At 41.2% G+C, this 23,818-nt stretch overlaps 1 protein-coding gene across 27 annotated transcripts in view; it reads left to right on the top strand.

Moving 5' to 3' along the window:
* The window catches only part of NRXN3 (neurexin 3), a 1,202,656-nt gene that overhangs the window by 110,065 nt on the left and 1,068,773 nt on the right, over positions 1–23,818 (top strand). For all 27 annotated transcript variants that reach the window (XM_083730619.1, XM_083730616.1, XM_083730611.1 and 24 more), the window contains exon 4: positions 2,729–2,758. In XM_083730619.1, coding sequence (XP_083586745.1) covers positions 2,729–2,758 — 30 coding nt within the window. The remainder of the gene's footprint in view (positions 1–2,728; positions 2,759–23,818) is intronic.

Below are 23,818 nucleotides of genomic sequence, written 5' to 3'. Positions count from 1 at the left end.
TTTGCAAGAGTGCAGCATATTTCCAGCATGTAGAAGAATTTTGGTTCATTTGTTTTGAATTAAAACATTTCTACATAAACAATGTGTAAATTGTTTGCGTATGATTCTATAATTCTATGAATTGAGAACCCATTGATTTATAAAATATGTTTTTGTATTGCATATGTATTTTTTACATGTCCTAACATGTCCTAACCCATGTCCTTCCATGTACTAACCTAACTTGTGAGCGCCTCTGTTCTCGCCAAACACGAGCTATAACCAAGAGCAAACCTTAGCTATAGCTCATGTTTAGCAAGAAGACTGCTTGATCACATGTCCATAGCCTCAGGTGACACACTAAGCTAAACCTTCATTCAGCTCACTATGGCATGGCAGGAAAAAAAGCCATGGAGGAGCAAAACAGCTGAGCACTTCTCTCTGGGAGCCCATAAGTTCACTTGCTGTTGGTCATGTCAGAGTTTAGCTTAGGGTGCCAGGCAGGCCAGGATCATGTAGGCAATGTTTGAGGGGACAAGTTTGGAAATCAAATATTGCAGTTCTCTTTTCCTGTCAGAAGATAACTGCAGTTGATGCTGCTGCTGAATAATAACCAAACTCGGGTAAGGCCCTGTGTTAGTTGACTTACTATTCTACTTTTAACATTTCTGTGCTGTTTTTAAATTTTAATTTACTGGAAGGGTCCCAAGCATTATAAATACAGCACATTTTTCTTTTAATTGTGGACAACATATTATGAGTCATCCAAGTGCCAGTCATCTCTAGAACCTAACATCTAGAAGGACCTAAATGTTTCTGTGGAACAAAAATACTCACAAAAAAGTAGGATCTCTAGGCACTGCTGGGAACCTTATTTCTTGGACCTATTGACTGTACTGTTAGTGGCAGACAAACATTAGCTCCCCATTTAATGCACATGGAGGGGAAGTCTTCCATGTAATGAGTACATAATGTGTAAAGCATGGGAAACTATTCTAATAATCAGCTGCACTTGAAGGTGCAGCTGCAGTTGCAGATCAGCTGCTGCTGATCCATTTCTTGTCAGGGACATTTCCTAAGAATGGAAAATTAGGTAGGCAAGATATGTCTTTTAGTTCTCCTACAGCTATTATTCCTCCTCCAGCATGGTGCAGTGGTTAAAAGTGGTGGATTCGTAATCTGGTGAACCGAGTTTGCATCCCCGCTCCTCGACATGCCGCTGCTGAGTGACCTTGGGCCAGTCACACTTCTCTGAAGTCTGTCAGCCTCACTCACCTCACAGAGTGTTTGTTGTGGGGGAGGAAGGGAAAGGAGATTGTTAGCCGCTTTGAGACTCCTTAAGGGGAGTGAAAGGCGGGATATCAAGTCCAAACTCCTCCTGCCCTCCTCCTCCTCCTCCTCCTCCACAGTTAGCAGTAGTAAAAATACACAACCTCAAGTCCAGGATAAGAACAAGTGATGCTTCAGTAGTTCTGGAACTATGTAGATGTAGACTTGAGCCATTCCTCAAATGAAAGACCGCTGGGAATCCAAAATAGAGTCCAATGTCAAAATAGGATATAAATAAGAATAATACATTTTAAAAACTATGAAACTTGTAGCAAACTTCAATTACACATTGGTTTCTTGTTGCTTCAGCACTTCTTTTTCATGGGTAGGTTGTATGACATGCTTCAGCATATTCCAGGGCTTAAATTGCTTTTACAGCATTCATAAGAACTGAACAAACATATGTTTTTTTTCTTCCTAGGCATCAGTGGCAGAAGGAACCATAAATTGAGTTGTGCAAGAATATCCCCAAATGAAATAAAAATGCAACATTCAATCATATCTATTCAAAACAAAAGCAAATAATAATAATAATTCAGGACATGTCTTAATCAAAAGAAATCTGTTGCATTTATTTATAGTAGAAGGAAGGGATGGGATTGTAAAACATGTGGCTTCTGATTCTGCCTCCCCAAATCCTTAGTAATCTTGAACATTTAAATATGTGTGTATATGCATATACATACACGCACAGTTATTACAAATAGTAATCCCCTTCTCTGGTGGAGAGTTCTTTTGGATGAATATTTACTTTGGATGATCTGGATTTTAAATTTCTAAGGGTGAAGGAGTAGAAAAAGATAAACAAATTACTAAAAACATGAAAACTGCTGTTGATTGAAAAAACTTCGAAGGTGCATCTGATATCTCCAAACTCTAAGATACTGCCCATACAAATTCTGAAGAAAAGTGGCACCTACATGAGCATAGCTGTGTACGTGTGTTGTGGTGGAGCTTGTGTGTGTATGCTTGTGTATATCCAAAATGAAAATAAAGATATGCAAAGGATTTGTGGTTAATGGCGGTTTGTAAGACCTTTATCAGGAATAAGGATTAGCTTTTTGACATGTTTTGTAAAATGAGAGTGAAAGCCTGCAAACCAAGTGTCTGACGCTGACATCTGACAAAGAACACATTCCTTCCATTAAAATCTGTGAATGTTTTCTCACTGACATCAATGGAATCTTTTCTCTGCAGCCCAAGCTTTCCCCTTTAATATGGAAAGTTGTGGTGTGTGTTTGTGTGCATGCATGCACATGCAATTTCATGCATGGAGCACAGTATCCATACTTCCTCATCAAGTATGTGGTGATTGCCAATACTATTGGGCTATATAAATGATAGACACATGCACCTTCCTATATTTGTCTTTCTCCTTTTCTACTACCTTTCTCACTTCCTTTCTTTCTCTTTCTCAAAGGCCTTTCACACCTGATGATGGGTGAACAAGGTAAGTCTTTTCTTTCCTGCTTTTGCCAGTGCCTGACTGTGGCCACAATGACCCATGCTTCTTTCTAGTCCTGGCTTGGCTTGCATAAGCCCATATCTCCAAAGCAGCCCAACTGCTTTGTTTCCACCCCCCCTCTTGCCTTTCCATCACTCACTTGCCGAATTTTGGGTTGTGCAACCAATGCTCAAGAGCAGCCTCCCTGTCCCCCACAGCCTGGGCACTTCTAGATGTTTGGGACTCCAGCTCCTATCTGCCCCAGCAACTGTGGGCAGGATCCATGGGAGCTGTAATCTAAAATATCTGGAGGACCTCAGACTGGAAAAAACTGTATAATTCTGGGAAGTTTGAAGTCAGGTGTTCTGACAATGAATTGAAGTGATGAAAGGGAAATTAAGAGAACTGCAAACATGCTCCTTCTCTTCATATACTCACCAGCCTTTCTGTCTTTGTTTTGAAATCTGACACAGTTTCTTTACCTGTTTGGTAAACATGGTCTTCAGAATTTCACTTCCCATTTCAGGGGAAATGTTCTGCAAGAACATACTTAACAGGTTTCACAAAATGACCCTAGATCCTTGAAGACAATTTAGAGCTTATGGTCTTTTTGTTTCCAACCTGCAGCTTATGGTATTCAAATACGTTCAGAACGCATTGTTCCAACAAATGAAGTTTGGTATAACCCAGGGCTGGATTGCACAATGAATTGCCTCTAAATCAGAAGCCTTGTTTTTGTCGTTTGGGCCAAATGTTATTGTGCATTGATTGAATTTGGCAGAGGGAGCTTATTGGCCTCATGCTGGGCAGAAAGTAATGGTGTAAAGTTTGGACAAAAGCAAGCAAACATTCAGGAATTAGGTACGGAAGAGAGAGGATTTGATGCAGCTGTGGCATGATCTGCCTCTAGATGCTGGATTCACACCCTCCATTTCAGCAAACAACAAGCAAATATTGAATGGGTCAGTTGAGGTTCCTTGTTCAGAAGGGTGGGTCCATAAAGCTTTTGGTCCCAGGTACTATAACTCAGTGTAACTGAGGAATCATCTGAACCTTCAAATCAAGAGTTCTCTTTCAGTCCACATGTGTAAGGTACACTCTGCCTCTGCTGATTCAGGCCAAGCAGCTGAGGCCCCTCTAGTCAGGAAGCAAGGAGCTGAATTGGGATGGCAGCAGTAGGAGGCAAGTCAGAGCTATAAAGCTATAATGGAACATAATTGTTCCTCTTTTGCGACATTGGCACAAAGAGAGACATATCCTTTTGCAGCCACTACAAAATCCTTGCCCTAAGATGTGGCACAGAGCAATCCAGTTCTGCTTGCCAAGCAACCCCCTTTATTGAACATCTTATTAGGTGAGGCTAGCACAGACTGCCACTGGTCTTCCTGCTGGGTCTGAAAAGAGCCCCTGTAGGATGAAATGAGAAAGGGGTCAAAAGGCTCTTTGCTACAGTAGTAAGGCACAAACATGAAATGCTAGCGTGTGCTGCTTTGCCAGATCACCTTTCTGTTAGCCAGATTGTTGTTGTGGTTGCATCTTTCTGCTAAAGCCATTGCCAAACAGGTAATGAAGAACTGAATTTTGCCCGGCTAATTTAGAATACTGCTGAAATAATATCTCACCAGTGAAAGTTCTCTGGTTAAAGTAAAAGTAAAAATCTTAAACCATAAGCTTGAAGACCAATGCAGAGTGATGCCACTGAGCAGTTATTTGAAATTCAGGTACATTTCCAAAGGGCCAAACTACATGTACATAATAGTATAGTTTTGCCTTTGAGTGAAGTTCCTGCCCCTTAAAATGCCAGGGAAGCAAAATCTGGATTAGGACGCTTGCAGGGGGTGGTGGTGGTGGTAGGGAGGCTTTGACCTTTTGCCCTACACTGCACCTTCAGTGTGAATGTATTGACCCCTCCCCAAGGAAAATTGCAGATGTTTCTGGAACCAGTTTGAGATTGTAGCAGGGGCCAAACAACTAATGCCCTCCATTGCTTATGCTAGGGTCCGGATCTAGATCAGGCTCCTCATTCTCACAGTTTGTGGAAACCAAAGGTGGAACAATACAGTTAAGGTCCAGTGGAGTCTGCCCCTAAGTTTTAAGATGGTGGAGCAGCCTGGGTGTCTGCCAGGAAGCTTAGTGGACCCAATCTCAGTTCCTGATCTGTCACTGCTATTGTTGCTTTAAGAGCCTCTCTTCCTTCTCTCTTTTTATTCTGAGTACTTGGCTGGGTTCCAAGGAGCTCTTCACTTGTCTCTTTACCCCTGCTTCATTTTTCAGCTGGTCTGTAGCCAGGTATGGTAAGCTACCGTAGAGTAAATACTGCAGTTGACAAGTCCCAACTGCAACACTCGGGTGTAAAGGGACTGTGACAGCAGGCTCTTCGGGAACCATGAAAAGCTCATGTTATACCAGCAAGATTCTTGAAAAGGCATTACATTGTGGAGTGTGCATCTGTCAAAGCAAGTGGTGAAATGCCTGCTTTATACAATTTGAGTCACTGGCCCATAGGTTTCAAGCTGCTGCCCATTCAGTTTGAAGACACTCTTGTGACTTCAGCCTGCCTTTGATAAATGACAGTGGTTTCTTCATCCTGCTTCCCCTTGCCTGGTGTCTATACTAGGAACCAATGACCAATGACCTCTGGCATTTCTTCCCATCACCATCCTGTACCTATCTCATTGTGTCAAGTAACTGGCTGTATTTTTCTTTCCAGCTAATTCTCTCCACTGTTCCATCCCGATGAATATTTATATAGTGTGTATAAAATCCTAACGTACCTGTGTGACTCAATAAATGCATATTGTATTCAGTGGCAATATAATATAGAGAAACAACGTGTGTGTTTGTGTATCTGGAACAACTGCACAATCTTATTTATCCTACACCACTATTGGTAGGTGGAAAATATTGGGCCAATATATTTCCACAGGAGAAACCCCTCCCTTTGCCCCATGTGTTAACCTTTGTTTTCCTTGTAGTTTTGGTTTTGATGTGGTGTGCTGTGCGTTGCTGATATGCTGCTATTGCATGCACAACCTGCCTTTCTCCATGTAAATTTGGAGCTAAAGTGCTTAAATAGTTACCTACTTATCTGTTTTGTGTGGTTTGCTATTCCCTCTTCTTAAAAAGTGTGCTTTGGGTGTATTTTTCTCCCTTTTGTGCTGTGTTCATATGCTTATTTTCATGTTGTCTGTTGGTGATGTGCACAGTGATCTAATTTTAATTTTTGTTATTTTCTTTAAATCCTCCTTCCTGCTCTTTTCTCTCGCCTTCCCCCCTCGGTGGACACTTCTCCGTACCTGTGCTTATGTGGACATACAACTTCATACCTTATAGGTAGAAGTAAAGGTAGAGATCATTTTCTTTTAAAAAGAATGGCTCTGATTGTTTATATGCTTGTAAAATGTTTGTGTGTCATCTTTTAAAAATCTGTGTGGTCCATACTAATGCTTTTATTTAAAAAGAAAACGATTTTGCTTAATCATCTGTTGTGCTACCCCCTAAGAAAAGATGTTTGGGTTGTGATCTGCCCTGTGACATTTGGAAACACACAGGCTGCTATGTGGGTTTGATCAACACAGGAAACAGTCTGATGGCATGGGACAACTAGTTGCCACTGTTGTTTCTGGCACTTGGATCTCAAGTGCCATCTTTGGAACTTCTCACTTGTGGTACAGCAGGGACGCAGAGCCTGCAGCCCTCCAGATGAACTCCAGCTCCCATCAGCCCTGCCCAGCATGTCCAGTGGCCAGGGATGATGGGAGTTGTAGTCCAACAGGATATGGCCCTTTATCCTTGTATCACAGCACCGGTAAATGAAACCAGCACCAGGTAGGCAGCCTTCATACTTAGTAGGTCTATTAATAAAATAGCTGGGGCCTGCCATCTTGAGTTTGCGGGCGTTGTATTGGTGCAATTATGTCCAAACATGGAATCAGCTGGATGTGGGTGGATCATGGCACAATGCATATTCACTTTATGGAGCAACAGTCTTCTGCTCAGAAAAGAGAGATATAGAAATGATACTGAAACTTAAAATGAAGAAAACATACTCCAATGTATCTGAAGTGGCCATTGTTATTTGAAATGAGTGGAAGAGCACCATACTTGGGGAGTCTTAACAGAAGGGTAAAAACCCACTCTTCAAAAGACAGAGGTTTTTTCTTTTATGCATGTCTCATTAAGACACATCAGCAGGCAGGAGAAGTTTGTGGCTGTTAAAAAAGGCAGAATCACTTTGTGTCCACTGTGGGTCTTTTTTGGGGGGTGTTTGAGGAAGAAGGAGAACCTGAGAAAACTCATTCAAGTTAAATCAAATTATTGTGTGTGAGTGTTTTTTCCATTGTTGCCCAATAAATATTTTGCTTGGAAATAAAATGTGTTTTGCCATTATGGCATACAGAGCTCTTGGAATCAAATGAACTTTGGACTCAGTTCAAGTTGCTTAACTGGTCAACATCCACCACACTGCTTAATTAAATATATGATGTAATAGTTTCATATGGAGGCCAAGTTCAATTCTTCCTCCTCCTCTAAAATAAAATAAAAATAAAATAAAAAGGGGTTGATAATGGAAATAGGTGTGCATGAAAAATGGCCTCCATGTGGAATGCCTATGTAACATGTTGTCTTCCTCATGGCAGGAAAAGGCACATGTCTGATTCCCCTGCAATCACTGGATTGGTTTGCGTGTCATAGTATGCCAAATAATGTTTTACTGAGAATGTTCTGTATCCTGGAGTGAAGCTTGCACCCACTTTGCTCCTCCCTGGACTTTTTAGCTCAGCTTGAGCTGCAGCTAAGCCTATGTTCGACGTTGCATGTCATCTGAGCCCAGAATTGTGGTTAAGGTCTCTATTCCCTTAACCATGGCCTGTAGCCAAGAACAAACCTAAGCTACAGATTGTGGTTGAGGAAGAGAGAGCTTAGCCATGAACTTTGGTTTGGATGACACACTTAGCCAACTTTTGGCTCAGCTGCTGTCTTGCACTGAGCTAAAAAAGTCCAGGGAGGGGGAGCAAAGCAGCTGTGATGTGTAGTGTTAAACGAAAAGTGGATTTGTTCTAAAGCATTTATTCCATATGTGGATTTTGTCATTTGACTGTTGCAATGCCTTGCAGTCATGCATGACATCTGGAATTGAATGAGACACCAAATCCAAGAACTGCTGGGTGGACTTGAGCTTGTTCTGCAGTGGTTGTTCTTTCTTGAGGAATAAAGAGGAGGATGAGAATTAAAGAACCATTACTTAGAGTGTATTTTCTAGCCTCACTAAATAAATGATGGCCAAATAGATAATAAATAACCTCCTTCTAATTTGCTATTGAGCTTGAGTTAATGTCTAGTCACATTCTACCGTATCATTTGTTCTGTAGACAGCCTTTAGATAAGGAAATTATAATTGACCTTCCTGTTGCATTCCACTATAAATTTCCTCACTCCTACCATGCTTTTTTGGGTGTTGGTTTTTATGATCTTTCTTGGTTTGACCACACATTGGTTTCTTTTCTCTTTGCACACTGCAGTAAATCCATGACTCCACTTGCACACACATGTGCAATAGAATGTGGGAAGCCATAAAAGAAAACAGGTCAATCTCGCCCCCCTACCTCTCCAGTTAATGTCATTGATTTCACTTTGGTAGGTCAGCCTTCGGATTCTTCCTTTTAATGTGAGAAGCCAGGAGCTGCTGGGTTTGCAATGGCAAATTCTGTGTGCACACCTACATTGAAAGCCCATTTAAAGCATGCTGCTTCCCCAAGGAATCATGGGAACTGTAATGTATCCCTTATGAAATTACATTTTCCAGCACCCTTGACAAAATTTCAATTCCCAGGATTCTTGGGGAAAGTTATCAGCTTCACGTAGCCAAAGAATGTGAGTTGTGAAGTTTAATTCTTATCTTAGCTATAAACTTACTTGGTAAACATGCAGTCTTGGTTCACTTACAATCTGAGGATAATAATAAGCCAATAGGAAGCTGGCTTATATTAAGCCACACTTTTTATCCACCCAGCCTGGTATTATCTACTCTGACTGGCCATTTCTGCCTCAGACAGGGTCTCCCCCAACACATGCTACTAGTTCCTTCTAACTGGAGATGCCATGGATTTAACAGGGAACTTTCAGCAAAGAAAGCATGTGACCAAAAGCAGGATCCCCTCTCTCAGCAACTGGCTTCTCCAAGGCTGGATGTTAGGAACACTGCTGTAATACATATGGACTACTTCTGAACGCTCTAAAGTGCTATGTAAATGTGAACTCTTCTTAGGATTTCACTTCTTTTTATTCATGTGGAGTTCTAAGAGTCTGTGAGTGAAATCTAAAGACAACTTAACAGGTGCATTAAAAGTCAAATTGAAATCAATGATACTTAAATATCTTATTGATTTTGGTGAGAGCTTAAGCACAGCTAGACTTTGCTGTGGCATGCCATTTCAACCCCTTGCAGAGAATTGCATAACGTGATGCACAGGCTGACATACTCTAGATTGTGCAATGCTTGGTACGCAACATGTGCTACGTATAGGGTTATTCGTGTATTATTAGCATTTTTCACCCACCTCTTTACTTCGCAAAATTGCATATTTTCTCAGGCTTCTGTGTACCAGAACAGATGATCTGGAATTGATTTTTCTCCCCTATGTGGATTGAACACTGCTACACACTATTTAGACGGACACAAGAGAGGCATTTTAAAAAGGCATATAGCTAAATTTTTAAGGTAGGAATACAGCAGATACACACTTTACAAGTATGTGCATCATGCAGGTACCCTTGTTAGAAAGCCAGGACTGGTCGCAGGTGGGGATGACTGATGACTCAGTCTGTTTCTGGACCGTTTTGGTCAGTTTTGCATGTGTTCATTCCACTCTGTATCTGCATCTGTTTTGAAGTACGACCATTTTTATTTAAATAATATTTTATTTCAGTTGGTTGTATCCAGAGTAGCACTAAATGAACGTTCTGTCAGTGCAACGATGTCTGGTTGGGGAGTGGAGTGTTCTCCTCTCCCCACCTTATGCATTGCCTAAATCTGTTCTAGGGTTTCCCATAACTCTCTGGTGCAGATTGTGGGGGTTCCATTGTGGAAATGGAAATCTTTGTGCTATTGGGACACATACTATTGCTATTGGGATGAATACTACCCCATGTATGCATTTCTAAACATATACCATATTTTTTCATGTATAAGACGCCCCCATGTATAATATGCCCCCTACTTTGGGGGACACCCCCCAATTTCGAATCTTATTTTAGAGTAAAAACCCTAGTCTTATACACGGAAAAGTACGGCATTGCCCTGAAGTGCTTGTTATTAACAAAATTTTGTAATTTTGGTAATTTTGGAACTGAGAACTGTATCACACAATTTTAGAGAAGTATGAAAACTGAAGAATAATTATGTGTAGAAGTCTGCAGTCCTAACCCCACTTACCTAGAAATAAGATCCATTAATCCCAATAGGGCTTACTTCTGAGTAGACATGATAAGGATTATGCTTTTAGTCTGGGAAGTGCAAACTGGGTCAGTTTGCTTAAAAATGCAGACCAGACGAAATTTCCATATATCCCTTGCTGTCGTTTTCTGTTAAAAGTACACTTGGTGGCTAATCTGGATTCTGTACTATAGCATGAAACAGCACACAATTTACACAAACAACTGGAATGATTAGAAATTAGATAGATCCCCCCTCTTTTTTGTGCCTAGTTTTCAGTGATGTGCAGAAATGTATAATATACACATTGAGGCTGTTTGCCTTTTTTACATTGTAGATGAGTTTGAAAGCAGAGTAAGATATATAATGTAATATGCGGTAGAGAGAACTGAAGCCTGTAGCATTATGCATTGTGTGTGTGTGTGTGTGTATAAAACAATGATAATACTTTGTGGCTGCAATGATCTTAAGCACTATTTCTTGGAAGGACGTTCCATTTACATCACTGGGATTTATTATAGGTAGAGAAAAAAGGTGAAAAGTGCTGAATGGCAGGTGACAAGGGGAAAATTACTGACTTCTTTTTGCATGCTTAAATAATTAGTGGCATTTAAATGAGTTATGTGCAACATATTTTTCCATTTCTCTTTGCCAGCAACACCACTAGGATTTAAAAGCCTTGTGAATAAGATCAGCTTAGTAGCCAAGGGTTTATGCAAATATTTAAGCAAGCCATCAGTGACTAATTATTTAAAAAAATTGCACTCTAATAGAATCTAATTATAAGGGGAGAAGGCACCATTACATCTACATTGCCAGCCTTGGCCATTATTCTTAAAATGTTAGTTTGTCCTATAAAATGGACGCAGTGCACTTTTTGTTCTCTGAAAAATTGTTTTGAAACACTCTGGCATTTCCCATCCTTTTCTTTCTTTATTTATTTAAAGAAAACATGTTTAAAAAACCCACAGTTTTGTGTGTGAAGCAGATGGTATTTCAGATGAATTGCTTTCTTTTAGTTGTGTCTTTTTTTACACACACACAAAATCCCCAGGTTTTACTTCTGAGAATCAGCTAATCGGTGAACTCTAAATGAAAAAAATCAGGTTGTGAAAGAGGCTTATTTGAAATTGTCACATAGATGTTACTTAACACCTGAAATACTATCAGGCATTTGGGTTATTTTCTAATGGTTGGAATATCTGTATACAATGGGAGCTTTTCTGAATATGATAGGCTTGCCTGTGTGCTCTCTCTTTCTCTCTCCTGTTGATTTGTGTGTTGGTTAGATGCAATCAGTATGTACATATTATGGCCCTTTAGCACTCTGACTCAGTTATGTAGATGAAAGCTTCCTAGGTAATCTAAGAGAACTGGAAATAGTTAGAATCTACCTGCAAAGGTGGCAGCATTTTGTGGGGTGAGAGCCTTAGCCTGGCAGAAGCAATTATTTATTTTATTTTTAATTATGAAATTTATATACTGCCCTTCATCTGAAGAGGGCACAAGGAGAATGGGACGACAGAGGACCAGATGGTTGGACAGTGTTCTCGAAGCTACTAACATGAATTTGACCAAACTGCAGGAGGCAGTGGAAGACAGGAGTGCCTGGCGTGCTCTGGTCCATGGGGTCACGGAGAGTCGGACATGACTAAACAACTAAACAACAGCAACTTTATCTGAAAATTTCAGGGCGGTTCACAACATAACAATGTAGGATAAAAGCAGAAAATAAATAGTTAAAACAAAAACAAAACAATAACACCTCTCCCACAAACATATTTTAAAGGCCATAGAATATTTATCAGCCAAAGACCTGGTTGAAGAGGGATGTTTTCCCCTGGTGCCTAAAGGTGTATCATGAAGACGCCAGACGAACCTCCCTGGAGAGACCTCTTGCGGAGAAGGCACATGAAGAAGGGCCTCAGATGATGATCACGGTCAGGGTCAGTTTATATGGGGGGAAGCGGTCCTTGAGGTATTGTGGTCCTGAGCCTATTAAAGAGATGCAGAAGTTGTCAGAAACAGTGACGTTCACATACCGTATAAAATTATTGCACAGGTGAGGAGTTTGTTTCAATGTTACTGGTCTCCATTTAGCTTGTATTGTGTCTAGTAATAAAGAAATTGTAAAGCATTCTTTCAGTTTGTTAGAGCACCAGGGAGAATTTCTTTGGCTCTCAGCATAAGTTTAGGAGACATTGCCTAAATATGAAGGTGTGTCATGAAATGGAAGAACCTAATGCTTAGGCTCTTGTTTGCCTGGCCACAGTATTCCTCTTTGTTCACCTTCTGTGTGACAAGCAAGGAACCAGCAGGGTGGCTCAGTTCATACTGCATATGGTGGTCGCTTATATAGGAAAACATGTGGGATCATTTTCCATATATGATGACAAATGGGACTTTTGCTTAGGTTGACAGTTTTCCCCGGAAGGAAAGGTAAACTTGCACCACTTAACATTTTCAAAATGTTAGGCGATATGTACTCAAAAGAAGAAGTAACAAGCTGCCTATATTTCAAATCATAGGACAAATCACCATCTAATGAATTATAACCAAGATAGAACAGGTGTAATTGTCTTCTTCATCTCATAATTATTTACCTCTGCTTTGGATCCTGACAACCAAGAAGCTCATGGAAAGGTACTGTCCAGTTTCCTCAGCTCCCAAATATTCTGTGTGGAGGGATACTGCATGTGGGGCAACTGGCAGAAGGAAATTCATTCTCTTACAAATCAAGTATAGCACCTTGTGCAGTGGCCATTGGTGTTAGACTAGAGCACCATCTTTTCAGTTTGTTAACCAGAGTTAGAATTGCTGTTATTGAATTTTCTGGATAGATAGATAGATAGATAGATGATAGATAGATGATAGATAGATAGATAGATAGATAGATAGATAGATAGATATGTGTGTGTGTAATCCCAGTCCAATACTATATTGAACTGTTGAATTTTATGAAAAGTAAGTAATTTTATGAAAAGTAAGTAATTTTAATGAAAAGTAAGTAAAGTAATTTTATGAATTTTATGAAAAGTAAGTTGAGGTAAAATAGCTAAGACATAGTTCGCGGTGGGGCTTTTTTTTTAAGCAGGCAAAGATACATAATATTTAATAATGTAGTCGGAAAGAGGGGCACTCTTAATCTCAGGGTAAAATATATTTTTCTTCATGTGTTGAGGTATTCTCTATAAAATGTGTGAGTGAAGAGTGCATAACAACGTGTTAGGGATTATACCGACAAGTAATTTGAGTGAGCACAGCGTTAATGTCTGTTAAAACTGCTCCTTTTTATATGTGAATAAGCATCTGACTCTGGCTTGGTTTTAATTTTCATTAAGAAGAATGATTCCTCTGGGAGTTGCAGACATTATGGCTGCATTGTGTGTAAACAGAAGCAGAAATATTGTTCTCTGATGTATTATTGTAGTGTATTGTTTTTGATGGGGCTCAGGTTTCACTCTGCTCAAAGTGAATATTTAATTGATATGACTGAAAAGCGCTCTCTCTCTCATTTGAAACATTCAGTGGTGTGTAGAGATGTGGAAGTAGAGAACCAGGCCATATGTTTTGTAAAAGCTGGGCTAATAGCACTTCTGATGGATGTCTGATTTTTAAAGTGCTGTATCTTTCATTAAAATTTACATGTAAAGTAAGGGCAAGCCCAGTGACATGAAAGCTAATGCAACTTGCCGATCTTGACATAATAACAATCAGAAGAAAATGGAGATCCCAGATGGCAGCTTGGCCTTTGCCATCCTTTTAATAAGCTACTAACTGCTAATTATTGCACTCTTTTGGGCAATTTAATTTACTGTTGACTCTTAAAGAGACACTGCTCCTTTTCCTGCCACACAGCTATTTCTTTCCGTAAAAGGTTTTAAGTGGTTGCATGTGTCTGTGCTTCTCTTAGACTGGGGGCTTTTCAGTGGACAGGAGCTTAGTTAATATGTGTAGTTTTTATAAACACCCACTTTTAATTCATCTTTGTATGTCTGTGTTTCACTATTCATTTGGCATGTTTGAGGAATTGGTGAATTTTGATTAAAACCAGCTTGTTTTGCATCTTCTGGACTAACGTGTGGGTTGAAATGTAGTTAATCCATTGGTTTTTGCAGTTCCCAAATGTCCCAGCATTTCAAAATAGGTATCAAAATGCATTAAAAGATGCATATTTGAACAAGGTGAAAGCATTTAACACAAAAATATTTAAATGACTATCTTTGCAGATTTGCATTAAAAATGGCAGCTTCATGCTGAAATGGGGTAGAATGGGTGTATTTCAATTTCCCTTTATTTAGTGCTGCTTTATCCGCTGCTTTTCCTTCCAAAAGGAAGCCCAAAGCAGCAAACATCACCATACGAGAATGAATAGAATAATTTCACATGCCCAGTGCCCAATTAACAACCTTGCAACTCTCCTTTGAACTAATATCAGTTTCTGAACCATTTCCAAAGGCTGGTGCATGCACAACATATTTATAGTAGTCTAACGAGGCATGTAACAGAGCATGGATAGAACTAAGGCTGGCCAGATATATACTCTTTGTACACCACCCCTCTGCATGTCTCTGGGTGCTCCTTGCCAAGATGCCAAATGGTTTGGAGCATCTTTGTAGTGGATAATAACCAATGGGCTGCATAGAAATGAACCAGGGATGCCAGAGTATTTGCAGAAGTGAGGGATTATTTGTAAGGATGTAACTGCAAACTGGATTATGCTGATGTAGATACTTTTCAGAATTTACAAACACATTTGTAGAAGACAAAGCTGCTGACTGGAACTGTTTCCTTCACTGTTTTCTTGATGGCTTGGTAAGGCTTCCATTTCAAAGATAAACACACACACACACACACACACACACACACAATATTGAACTTTTTTTTAAAAAAAAACCATTTTTCTGGGACTGTTCATCTCCTATGAAAATGACGTGCCACGACATACTGTCATTCCCAGCAGTGGTGGATTTAGGTCAGTGTGACTGGTTCTGCTGCACTGGGTGGTGGGTCTAGCGGGCATCACAAGGTTCTGCAACTGTGACATCGTGAATTGAGTGGAACAGAAGGCAAAAGGTGGCAGGGTGCCAAATTTTAGCCTTCCTCGGGGCACCACAGAAATTGGAAAGACCAAAGTGCATCCCTGTTCCAAAGGACATTTTCCAGGCTGTTTTCCAGGGCCATTGGCAAATAGGGAAAACCAAGAATGTGCCTGATAAAGATGGTATGTTATGATGTAGAATTGTTCCTGTGGGGCTTTCTATCCAAAATTACAAAGGGAATACTGCAGGGCTGTTTTGCATGCAGACTGGCTGCTGCTGCCAGTCAGTGTAGGAACATAGGAATGTATTACTTGTGGGTAGGGCATTTCCATATCGACTGCAAAGGGCAGGGCTTCCTATTTAGCTCCACCTCCAATAGTAACACCATATGGTGCTGGAGGAGACTCTTGAGAGTTCCATGGACTGCAAGAAGATCAAACCTATCCATTCTGAAGGAAATCAGCCCTGAGTGCTCACTGGAAGGACAGATCCTGAAGCTGAGGCTCCAATACTTTGGCCACCTCATGAGAAGAGAAGACTCCCTGGAAAAGACCCTGATGTTGGGAAAGATTGAGGGCACAAGGAGAAGGGGACAACAGAGGACGAGATGGTTGGACAGTGTTCTCGAAGCTACTAACATGAGTTTGACCAAACTGGGAGGCAGTGGAAGACAGGAGTGCCTGGCGTGCTCTGGTCCATGGGGTCACAAGAGTTGGACATGACTAAACGTCTAAACAACAACCAATAGTAACGGTCTTGCTCATGGGTGTCTACAGAGACAATCCATTGCATAAGCACATGCTTGCCTGCAGGTGGCGCCACACAGTCAGGACACCTGGTTGCACATTTGTCCCGGTCACTCAGTGCTCTTACCTGTGAGCAGGTGCTTGGATGTTAAAATATTTCTGCAGGCAGCTCTGCATAACATGCAGCTGTTGAAGGAAGGGATTGATTTGCCAGAGGAGGGGCTAAATGTGTCACTCCACTCCACAGTCAACACGGAAATGCCCTACATGAAAGTAACACCTGAATAGGGCTAAAGTCATGATGTGCAAAGATCAGCTGTTGTATATGTTGAGAGTCAAAGCACGAGAGGCTCAGTTTGTTGTGAAAGCAGTCCCCCACCCCTACCCCACCCCCCAAAATGGCTGCAGTCAGAAGGTGATGCCCAATGGTCTGTTTAATTATCTTTCTTAAGTGATGAGTGGACAAGTCAGTCGTAATGGAAAGTTAGTTTGACTTAAATGTTTTCTTATTCGTCTTGCTCGTTTTGTTATTAAGGGCGCGAAACTCGGGGAGGGAAAATTTACATTTAAAGTATGTCATTTTAAAAAAGATTGGTCGTTCATCTTTAATTGTTGAAAGCTGCAATCAAAAAGAGGCCAGTGCAGAGTGAGGTTTTGCATTGAGAGCTTGTTTAGAAATGAAGGAACAGCTGCTGTTTTAAATGGACTCTAATTTTGACAGTTTATGCTGTTCTGTGAATGCATGATTCTCCATGATAATGTTTGGTAGGACTGATGGTGGGTAATAGCTAATTTCCTGGGCTTTATGGTAATGCAGCAAAGTGATTATAATAATGTCATCAGGAACTGAAATAGCCCCCCCCCCCCCGTCACGCATCAGACAGCCCTGGGAAAAATATGAGGCCCAATGAAAGATACTTTAGGGCTCATTGTAGCCTTTCATGGAAAAAACCCCAATAATGTTAAAGCAATGGATAGTTTATAAAATACATAGTGCATAAGCTGGATCTGAGGCATGAAGTACGCTTCCCCCTCTGCCTACTGCTGGCATGAATACTTGCGGTATGGATGGGGAGATAAACCTGTCCCTTGAGTTTCAAGCATTACACAGAGCACATAATTTCTCTAAGATTCTGCCCAGCTGCTGCAACATCATCACAACCCGTTCAGATTGCACAGCTCCAAATAGCCTGAACCAAAGAGCCCTACACAACCCTGCACTTTGCTTTGTGATAGGTATTTGACAGGGAAGGGTGACCTTTTTCTGTCAATCACCGCCTTCCCTCAGGGTGAATCTTGCAGTGGGAGGGGCTGTGCCACACCTCTGGGTGGAACCAGAATTGATGATGGGAGAAGCCAAAGGCACAAAGTCTTCTGGAGTAACTGAACCAGAATAAAGACTGCCAGGCTTCAGTTTACGACATGGATACCTCACATAAGAATTCATAATCATCAACCTCCTCCATTATACTGACAGCCCTTTCTGGCATCCTTCTGTCTTGGGGACAATGGAGGAGTGCTCCCTTGTGGCTGAAGTCCAACTGTTGGACGGTTGCAGCCCCTGCTGTGACTGTAGAGACCAATACAGAAGAGACATATTTGGTTGAAGAAGACATCCAGTTTAAGGCGTCCAGTTGTGCTTCTGCTTCTGTAGATGCACCATAGGGACGTGGGTGGCGCTGTGGTCTAAATCACTGAGCCTCGGGCTTGCTGATCAGAAGGTCTGCAGTTTGAATCCCCATGACGGGGTGAGCTCCCGTTGCTCGGTCCCTGCTCCTGCCAACCTAGCAGTTCGAAAGCACGTCAAAGTTCAAGTAGATAAATAGGTACCACTATGGTGGGATGGTAAATGGCGTTTCCATCCGCTGCTCTGGTTTCAGTGTTCCATTGTGCCAGAAGCAGCTTAGTCATGCTATCCACATGACCCAGAAAAACTGTCTGCGGACAAACGCCGGCTCCCTTGGCCTGTAAAGCGAGATGAGCACTGCAATCCCAGAGTCATCTGCATCTGGACTTAACCATCAGGGGTCCTTTGCCTTTTTAGATGCACCATGGTGTTGCTTAATTTCCTTTTCTAAGAAGAGCCAGTTATTCTTTTGGTTATTTTGTGTGGTTTCACAGTGTTTTATATAGTATTGTAAAGGTAAAAGGTAAAGGTACCCCTGCCCGTACGGGCCAGTCGTGTCCGACTCTAGGGTTGCGTGCTCATCTCGCTTAAGGGGCCAGGAGCCGGCGCTGTCTGAAGACACTTCCAGGTCATGTGGCCAGTGTGACGAAGCTGCAGCTGGCGAGCCAGCACCAGTGTGGCACACGGAAACGCCATTTACCTTCCCGCTATAAAGCGGTACCTATTTATCTACTTGCACTTAGGGGTGCTTTCAAACTGCTAGGTGGGCAGGAGCTGGGACTGAACGACGGGAGCTCACCCTGCCTCAGGGATTCGAACCGCCGACCTTACAATCAGCAAGTCCTAGGCACTGAGGTTTTACCCACAGCGCCACCCGCGTCCCTATATAGTATTGTACTGTGTCTATTATTGTGAATTGCCTTGATATTTTATGTGACTGGGCAGCATATAATTTTTTTTATAAATAATGTCTCTGCAACCCTGCTCAGAAATAAGTTCCACTGGGTTTGATAAGGATGCTCTCAGGTAAGGATAGGGAGATTAGAAAAGGATAAAGAAAGTATAGACCAGGGGTTTCCAAAGTGTGGTCAGTGAGCCTCTACCACAGCACTCTTTAATTGCTAAACAACAGGCAAAATAATCATTAAGTGGTTTGCCAAGACCCATAGCCATTTTCAAGTGGTGTGGGGTTGAGTAGTGTTGTGGAAACACAGCTATAGACCAATACAGCTACTGATCTGGAAAGCAAGTGAAAGTAATTCCTTTCTAACTTTACTGTATTACACACGCACGCAGACACACACACAGCAGAAGGGGTAGGCGGAATGATTTTCCTCCAAGCCATACAGCCAGGAAAAAAAAATAAACATAATTTTGTTTTAATAAAAGAAAATATTTCCACTTCCTCTTCTTTTGCTTTCTTTTTTTTAAAAGTGTTTTATATTTCTATGTAGTTTCAGAAACTACATAGAAATATAAAACACTTAAAAAAACCAAAAAAGCAAAAGAAAAAGAAAGCAAAGGAAGAGGAAGCAGAAGAATGGACCAGCTGCAGGAGGCATCGTGGGCTGTATAAAATGACTCTGTGAAACACTGTGCAGGTCCTAGGGCTGAGAGGAATTGCTCGTGGTGAAAAACAGCACAAAATTTGAGATGCCTTCTTCTTCCTCAGGTGCATTTGCATTGCCTAGGTGAAGACTGAACCAGCTTTTGGCCAAGAGCCTCGATGTACTTTTGAGTGTTATTGGTGGCAAGGGCAGTGGAGAATTCCTAAATTATGCATGACAAAGGTAGAACAGGGATAGGGGAATCTATGGCCCTCCAGATGTTGGACTCCAGGCCCCATCTGCCTAAGCCAGCATGGCCAATGGCATGATAGGAGCTATTACAGGTTCCCCATCCCTGAGTTAAGATTGTGAAAAGTGTTTCCATAAATTTCCACAGTCTGCTTACCTCTCGTTTAATGCCACACACACATATAGTATACTATGCTGTTATCAGTTCATGCTCTTTGCTTAATGAATCATTTGAAAACCTAGCGTTCACAAAGGGCCAAAACTAGAATCCTCCTTAACTATTAACAATTCCTCAAAGATATTCCAAGTTTCCAGTGTGGAATATCAGTTTGTGCACTTCCAACACACAATTCCAAGCCACTGGCCTGAATCTCCCATGGAGGCTGTATTTCTCTGTACAAAATCCATTCACATTAGCAATCATCATCAAAATCTCACAGCAATGCATTCCGTGGGCTAATGATGCATTGCATGAATTAGTGCCTCCTTAAATCTTCTGCCACTTCATTTGATTGGGTGACCCTGAGTTCCTCTGTTTTGAGAGAGTGTGAATAATGGTCCTCATTCACCCTTTGTGCTACTTCTGGAATTGTGCAGATATTTTAGAAGAACCTACTAAGTCTTGCTTCGTGGCAGGCCTCTACAAATGATGCAACTGTTTTGTTTAATATGAGGGGGTATGCATTTCTTAACCTTAACCTAGTGATTTACTTTGGGTTTGGTTATGTTCTGCAGTGTGCTACTTTGGGGCTGAAGAATCTCTCAGTGAAGTCTAGCTGAATAATGATTGTGTAAAAATGGAACCATGTACTGGCAAATAGGACATTAAATCTCCTTTGGCTACTGCCAAGAGAGCTACATATCATCCGCACTAAAGGTTGGTGCCCATGGTGGAACTACACGTTGGTCTACATCGGATGATCATTCCAGACTTTATAAACCATGGTTTATGAATTTGTGAATGAACACCAAGGCTCCCCTGCCTTTCCCATCACACACCAACTTTGGTGTAAAGATCCTGGTCTGCATTAATATTATTCATTAATTTATATACATTTATATATGATTTACAAAACATAAAATCTAATTACACAACACTGTTACAATACGGAATAATTTATAAAAAACCCCACCATAAAACGATCCTATTAAAATAGTAAGATCTATTATTAAAACAAACAGTAAAACAATCCCTTTGATAGCACTGCATTTCAAACAATTCCAATAGCACTGCAATTGAAACAGGAGACTTGGGCCAAGAGATCAAGGGGAATGTCTGTGAAAACGGGTGCATCCCCCACTACAACTCAACTGGACAACTTTGGTTTAAGGTTCATTAACTGTGAAAACAAGTCAAGATATGATGGTTTACAAAGCCTTGAGTGACCACCCAAACTGGGCCATTATATAGCTTTTCATCATTCTTTTTTCAGATTAAAAAACAAAAACTTAATGGCAATTTGATATAGAAGATCAACATGGAAGAAGGGAGAAGCTTCATACTCTTTTCCTCTTGTCGTCACTTTTCTGTTGGAAATGATCTTTTTACTCATTCACCTGTGATCTCTTCTGCCATGCCTATTCACCCAAGTTGTTCCCACCCCTTATACATTCCCCAATTGTAGTTCTACCTTCCTCCATAAATAATCTGATGCCCCAGTTTGTGAAACTTACTTGTAACCAATTTACTCTTACTCACTATCCCCGCCCCCCGGGTCCCAGTTTGCAAACTATTCCTGCTAACAATTGGGACTTTCTGAAGGAGGGATGTATGGGTATTTAGGAGGGTATTTCCACTTTGAAATTAACAGCAGAGCCTAATAAGAATAGTTTTGGCCCAAGCAACAAACACATGATAGTCATTCTACTTTTAAATCACATTTATTCACAGGTTGGTTTTTATATTGTTATTATGTGACTATGTTTTATTTCCTAGCATTGTAACCAACACATTTTCCCCAAAACATTATGTACTGAGCTGGCTTGGTGTGTATCTGATGTGAATGCATGCAAGCATGCATGTGTGCATAGGTCTAAGTAAATGTGTTCAGTTACACTTTGTTACTTAAAACGGCATCAGAGTGTAAGCGCCAAGGCTTGCTTAGAGTAAATGTCACTCAAAAGATTTTGCCTTTTTAATGTGTCTTGAGGAGCCAGACCTGTGAAGTTTTTGATTCATTCTATGATGTTCGGAATCAAACTGTGAACAGTTATTTTCCAGACCTGTGAATGTAGATAAAAGAACCTTGCATAGCTCTTGGCTTGCCCTGTGAGTCTGAGAATTAGAAACCTTGACAGCGCGTTGTAAGATTATGAAACAGAGATTACAGAACCTTAGACTGCATGAAACTTTCTGAGTGTAGTTACAGGACCATGGACAGCACCAAGAAGGCTGATCTGTCTGCTGTGAATCAAGACCTTTTTTTTAAAAAAAAAAAAAAATTCTATTTATTTATTCACAGGAATTATATACCACTTTTCAGGTAGACCTCACAAAAGTGGTTTACATAAGATGAATATGGTAAACAAGTGGGACCTGCAAGCAAATGTTTGTGTTGAGTGTTCCTTTCCAGGATGCCAGCCCACCTGCCCACCAAGCATACTCTTTTGCAGGATACTCCATTCCATCCCTGCCCCAACAATCAGTCAGCATTCTGCCAATCACGATCAGTTCTCATTAGGCTATTCTTGGAGTTTCGTTGCATAGGTTCTCCCCCAAAATATCTTTTAAACTACTGCAAACCTTTGCGTTCCCCCAAACCTGCTGATAGCCCCACTACCCATAGTTGTTTTTAAACACTGTCATTTAAAAGAAACACTTAATTGGTACCACGTCAGGGTGTGATGAGTGTTGAACAGAATGTAAAACTTGCACAACTTTTTAAAGCAAGCATAGTGCTGTTTACTAAATAAGGATTGTTTTCCCCATAGGGACAAATTACTATAAGAAACTACAATTTACAATCAACCTTCCCAAATTGTCAGGAACCAGTCAGTGTTTTTTTAAAAAAAGCAACCCACAGTTTGATTCTCATTCCTCCCTCTGCCCGGGAACAGTATTTTTTCAGTGAGGGAAAAAGACCAACCAAAATGAGGGTGGGTATTCCAAGACTGAACCCAGGTATTAAAATATATACTTTGAAGTCTGGTGAGCCTGATGCCAAGAAGAGTTCTTAAGTTCACCAGTGCCAAGTTTGGTCTTTCAGTTTTGCAGGACGTTTGCAGGAAGTTTGAGAATTAGAATCAATAGAGTTTGATGAATTTTGTTTTCACTTTTGTTGATGAAAAGCACCTCTTTTGTTTCAGTGTGCTTTTCTTCTCTTCCAGCAATAGTGCAGGCCTGAGAAGTGTGGTGGTGGTGCTAGGGCCAGATTCTGAGTATATCAGGTCACATACTGCTAGTAACAGTTTGGGATCCAGGAAGTAAAGTCAGGTCAAGCAATCACTAGGAGGCAACAGAAGAGAATAGAAGGAAAAGGGTAGTTAGAGTAAAGCAGAAGGCATGGTCAAAAAGGCAAAAAGTGGGTAGTTCCAAGTAGAGCCTAGGCTGGATGTCATCTTTCAAGGCAGGCTTCAACATTGCTTCGTCAACCAGCCAAACCAACACGTGAACAGTCAAACAGTGAAGAGGGCCTGTGTTGCATGTGTTGTGCCTGCCCCTCAATCTCAGACCTTATTTATGTTGCACATGGATGTTCTGCAGGGGGCTTCTACTTTATTGGGATCCTGATTGCACAGAGAGCTCTACTTCCATTGAAGTGAATGCAATTATAAGGCCTTTGAGATATTCCCTACACAAGACAAGGAACATTGGGTATCATGGGGTAGTGTGTTGTGTGCATGGATGTTGAACGTGTGGAACCTGAATCCACACATTGAATGTCTGTGTCTTCAGGCAAATGCCTGAACATTATGTAGTACTGCAGCCTTAGATAGTACTGCAGTTTCCTTCGACCATCTAGCCAAATCCTGATGAATGGAGCCTCTTACTATTAAATGGGTCCAGGCTCTTTTAGAAGCCATTGACTTTAGCAACTTGGATTCTACTAAGGTTTCTGACCCAAAGTCATTGGAGTCTTAGGAAGGCAATGCTGCCTCTTTAGGCCCGATAGGCACTGGTACCCCACAATGGAGAGACTCTTGAGGAGGCAGGGACACCAGAGGCTAGTTTGTGCTGCACAGGAACACCAAAGACTATATTTAAGACACTAGGGAACAAGCTATGAAATTAGTGAAGACTTATTGGGCTATAGGGCCAAGAACAAAGTTCCACCACTACCACCATTTTTCAAAAAAGAGAAGACTAAGGAAGTGCCCGCTAGGGATACTTGAGGGTAGCTCTGCTCCAGACCTCCATCTGGCTGGGTTGCTGCCAAAGACTGGTGTAGAGCGAGAGGAGGATTGTGACAGCAGTGGGGTT

Source organism: Podarcis gaigeae (assembly GCF_964106915.1).
Source record: "Podarcis gaigeae genome assembly, chromosome: 1".
Taxonomy (NCBI): Eukaryota; Metazoa; Chordata; class Lepidosauria; order Squamata; family Lacertidae; genus Podarcis; species Podarcis gaigeae.
The sequence above is the reverse complement of the archived record's forward strand: the minus strand, read 5'-3'. Positions and strand labels throughout refer to the sequence as shown.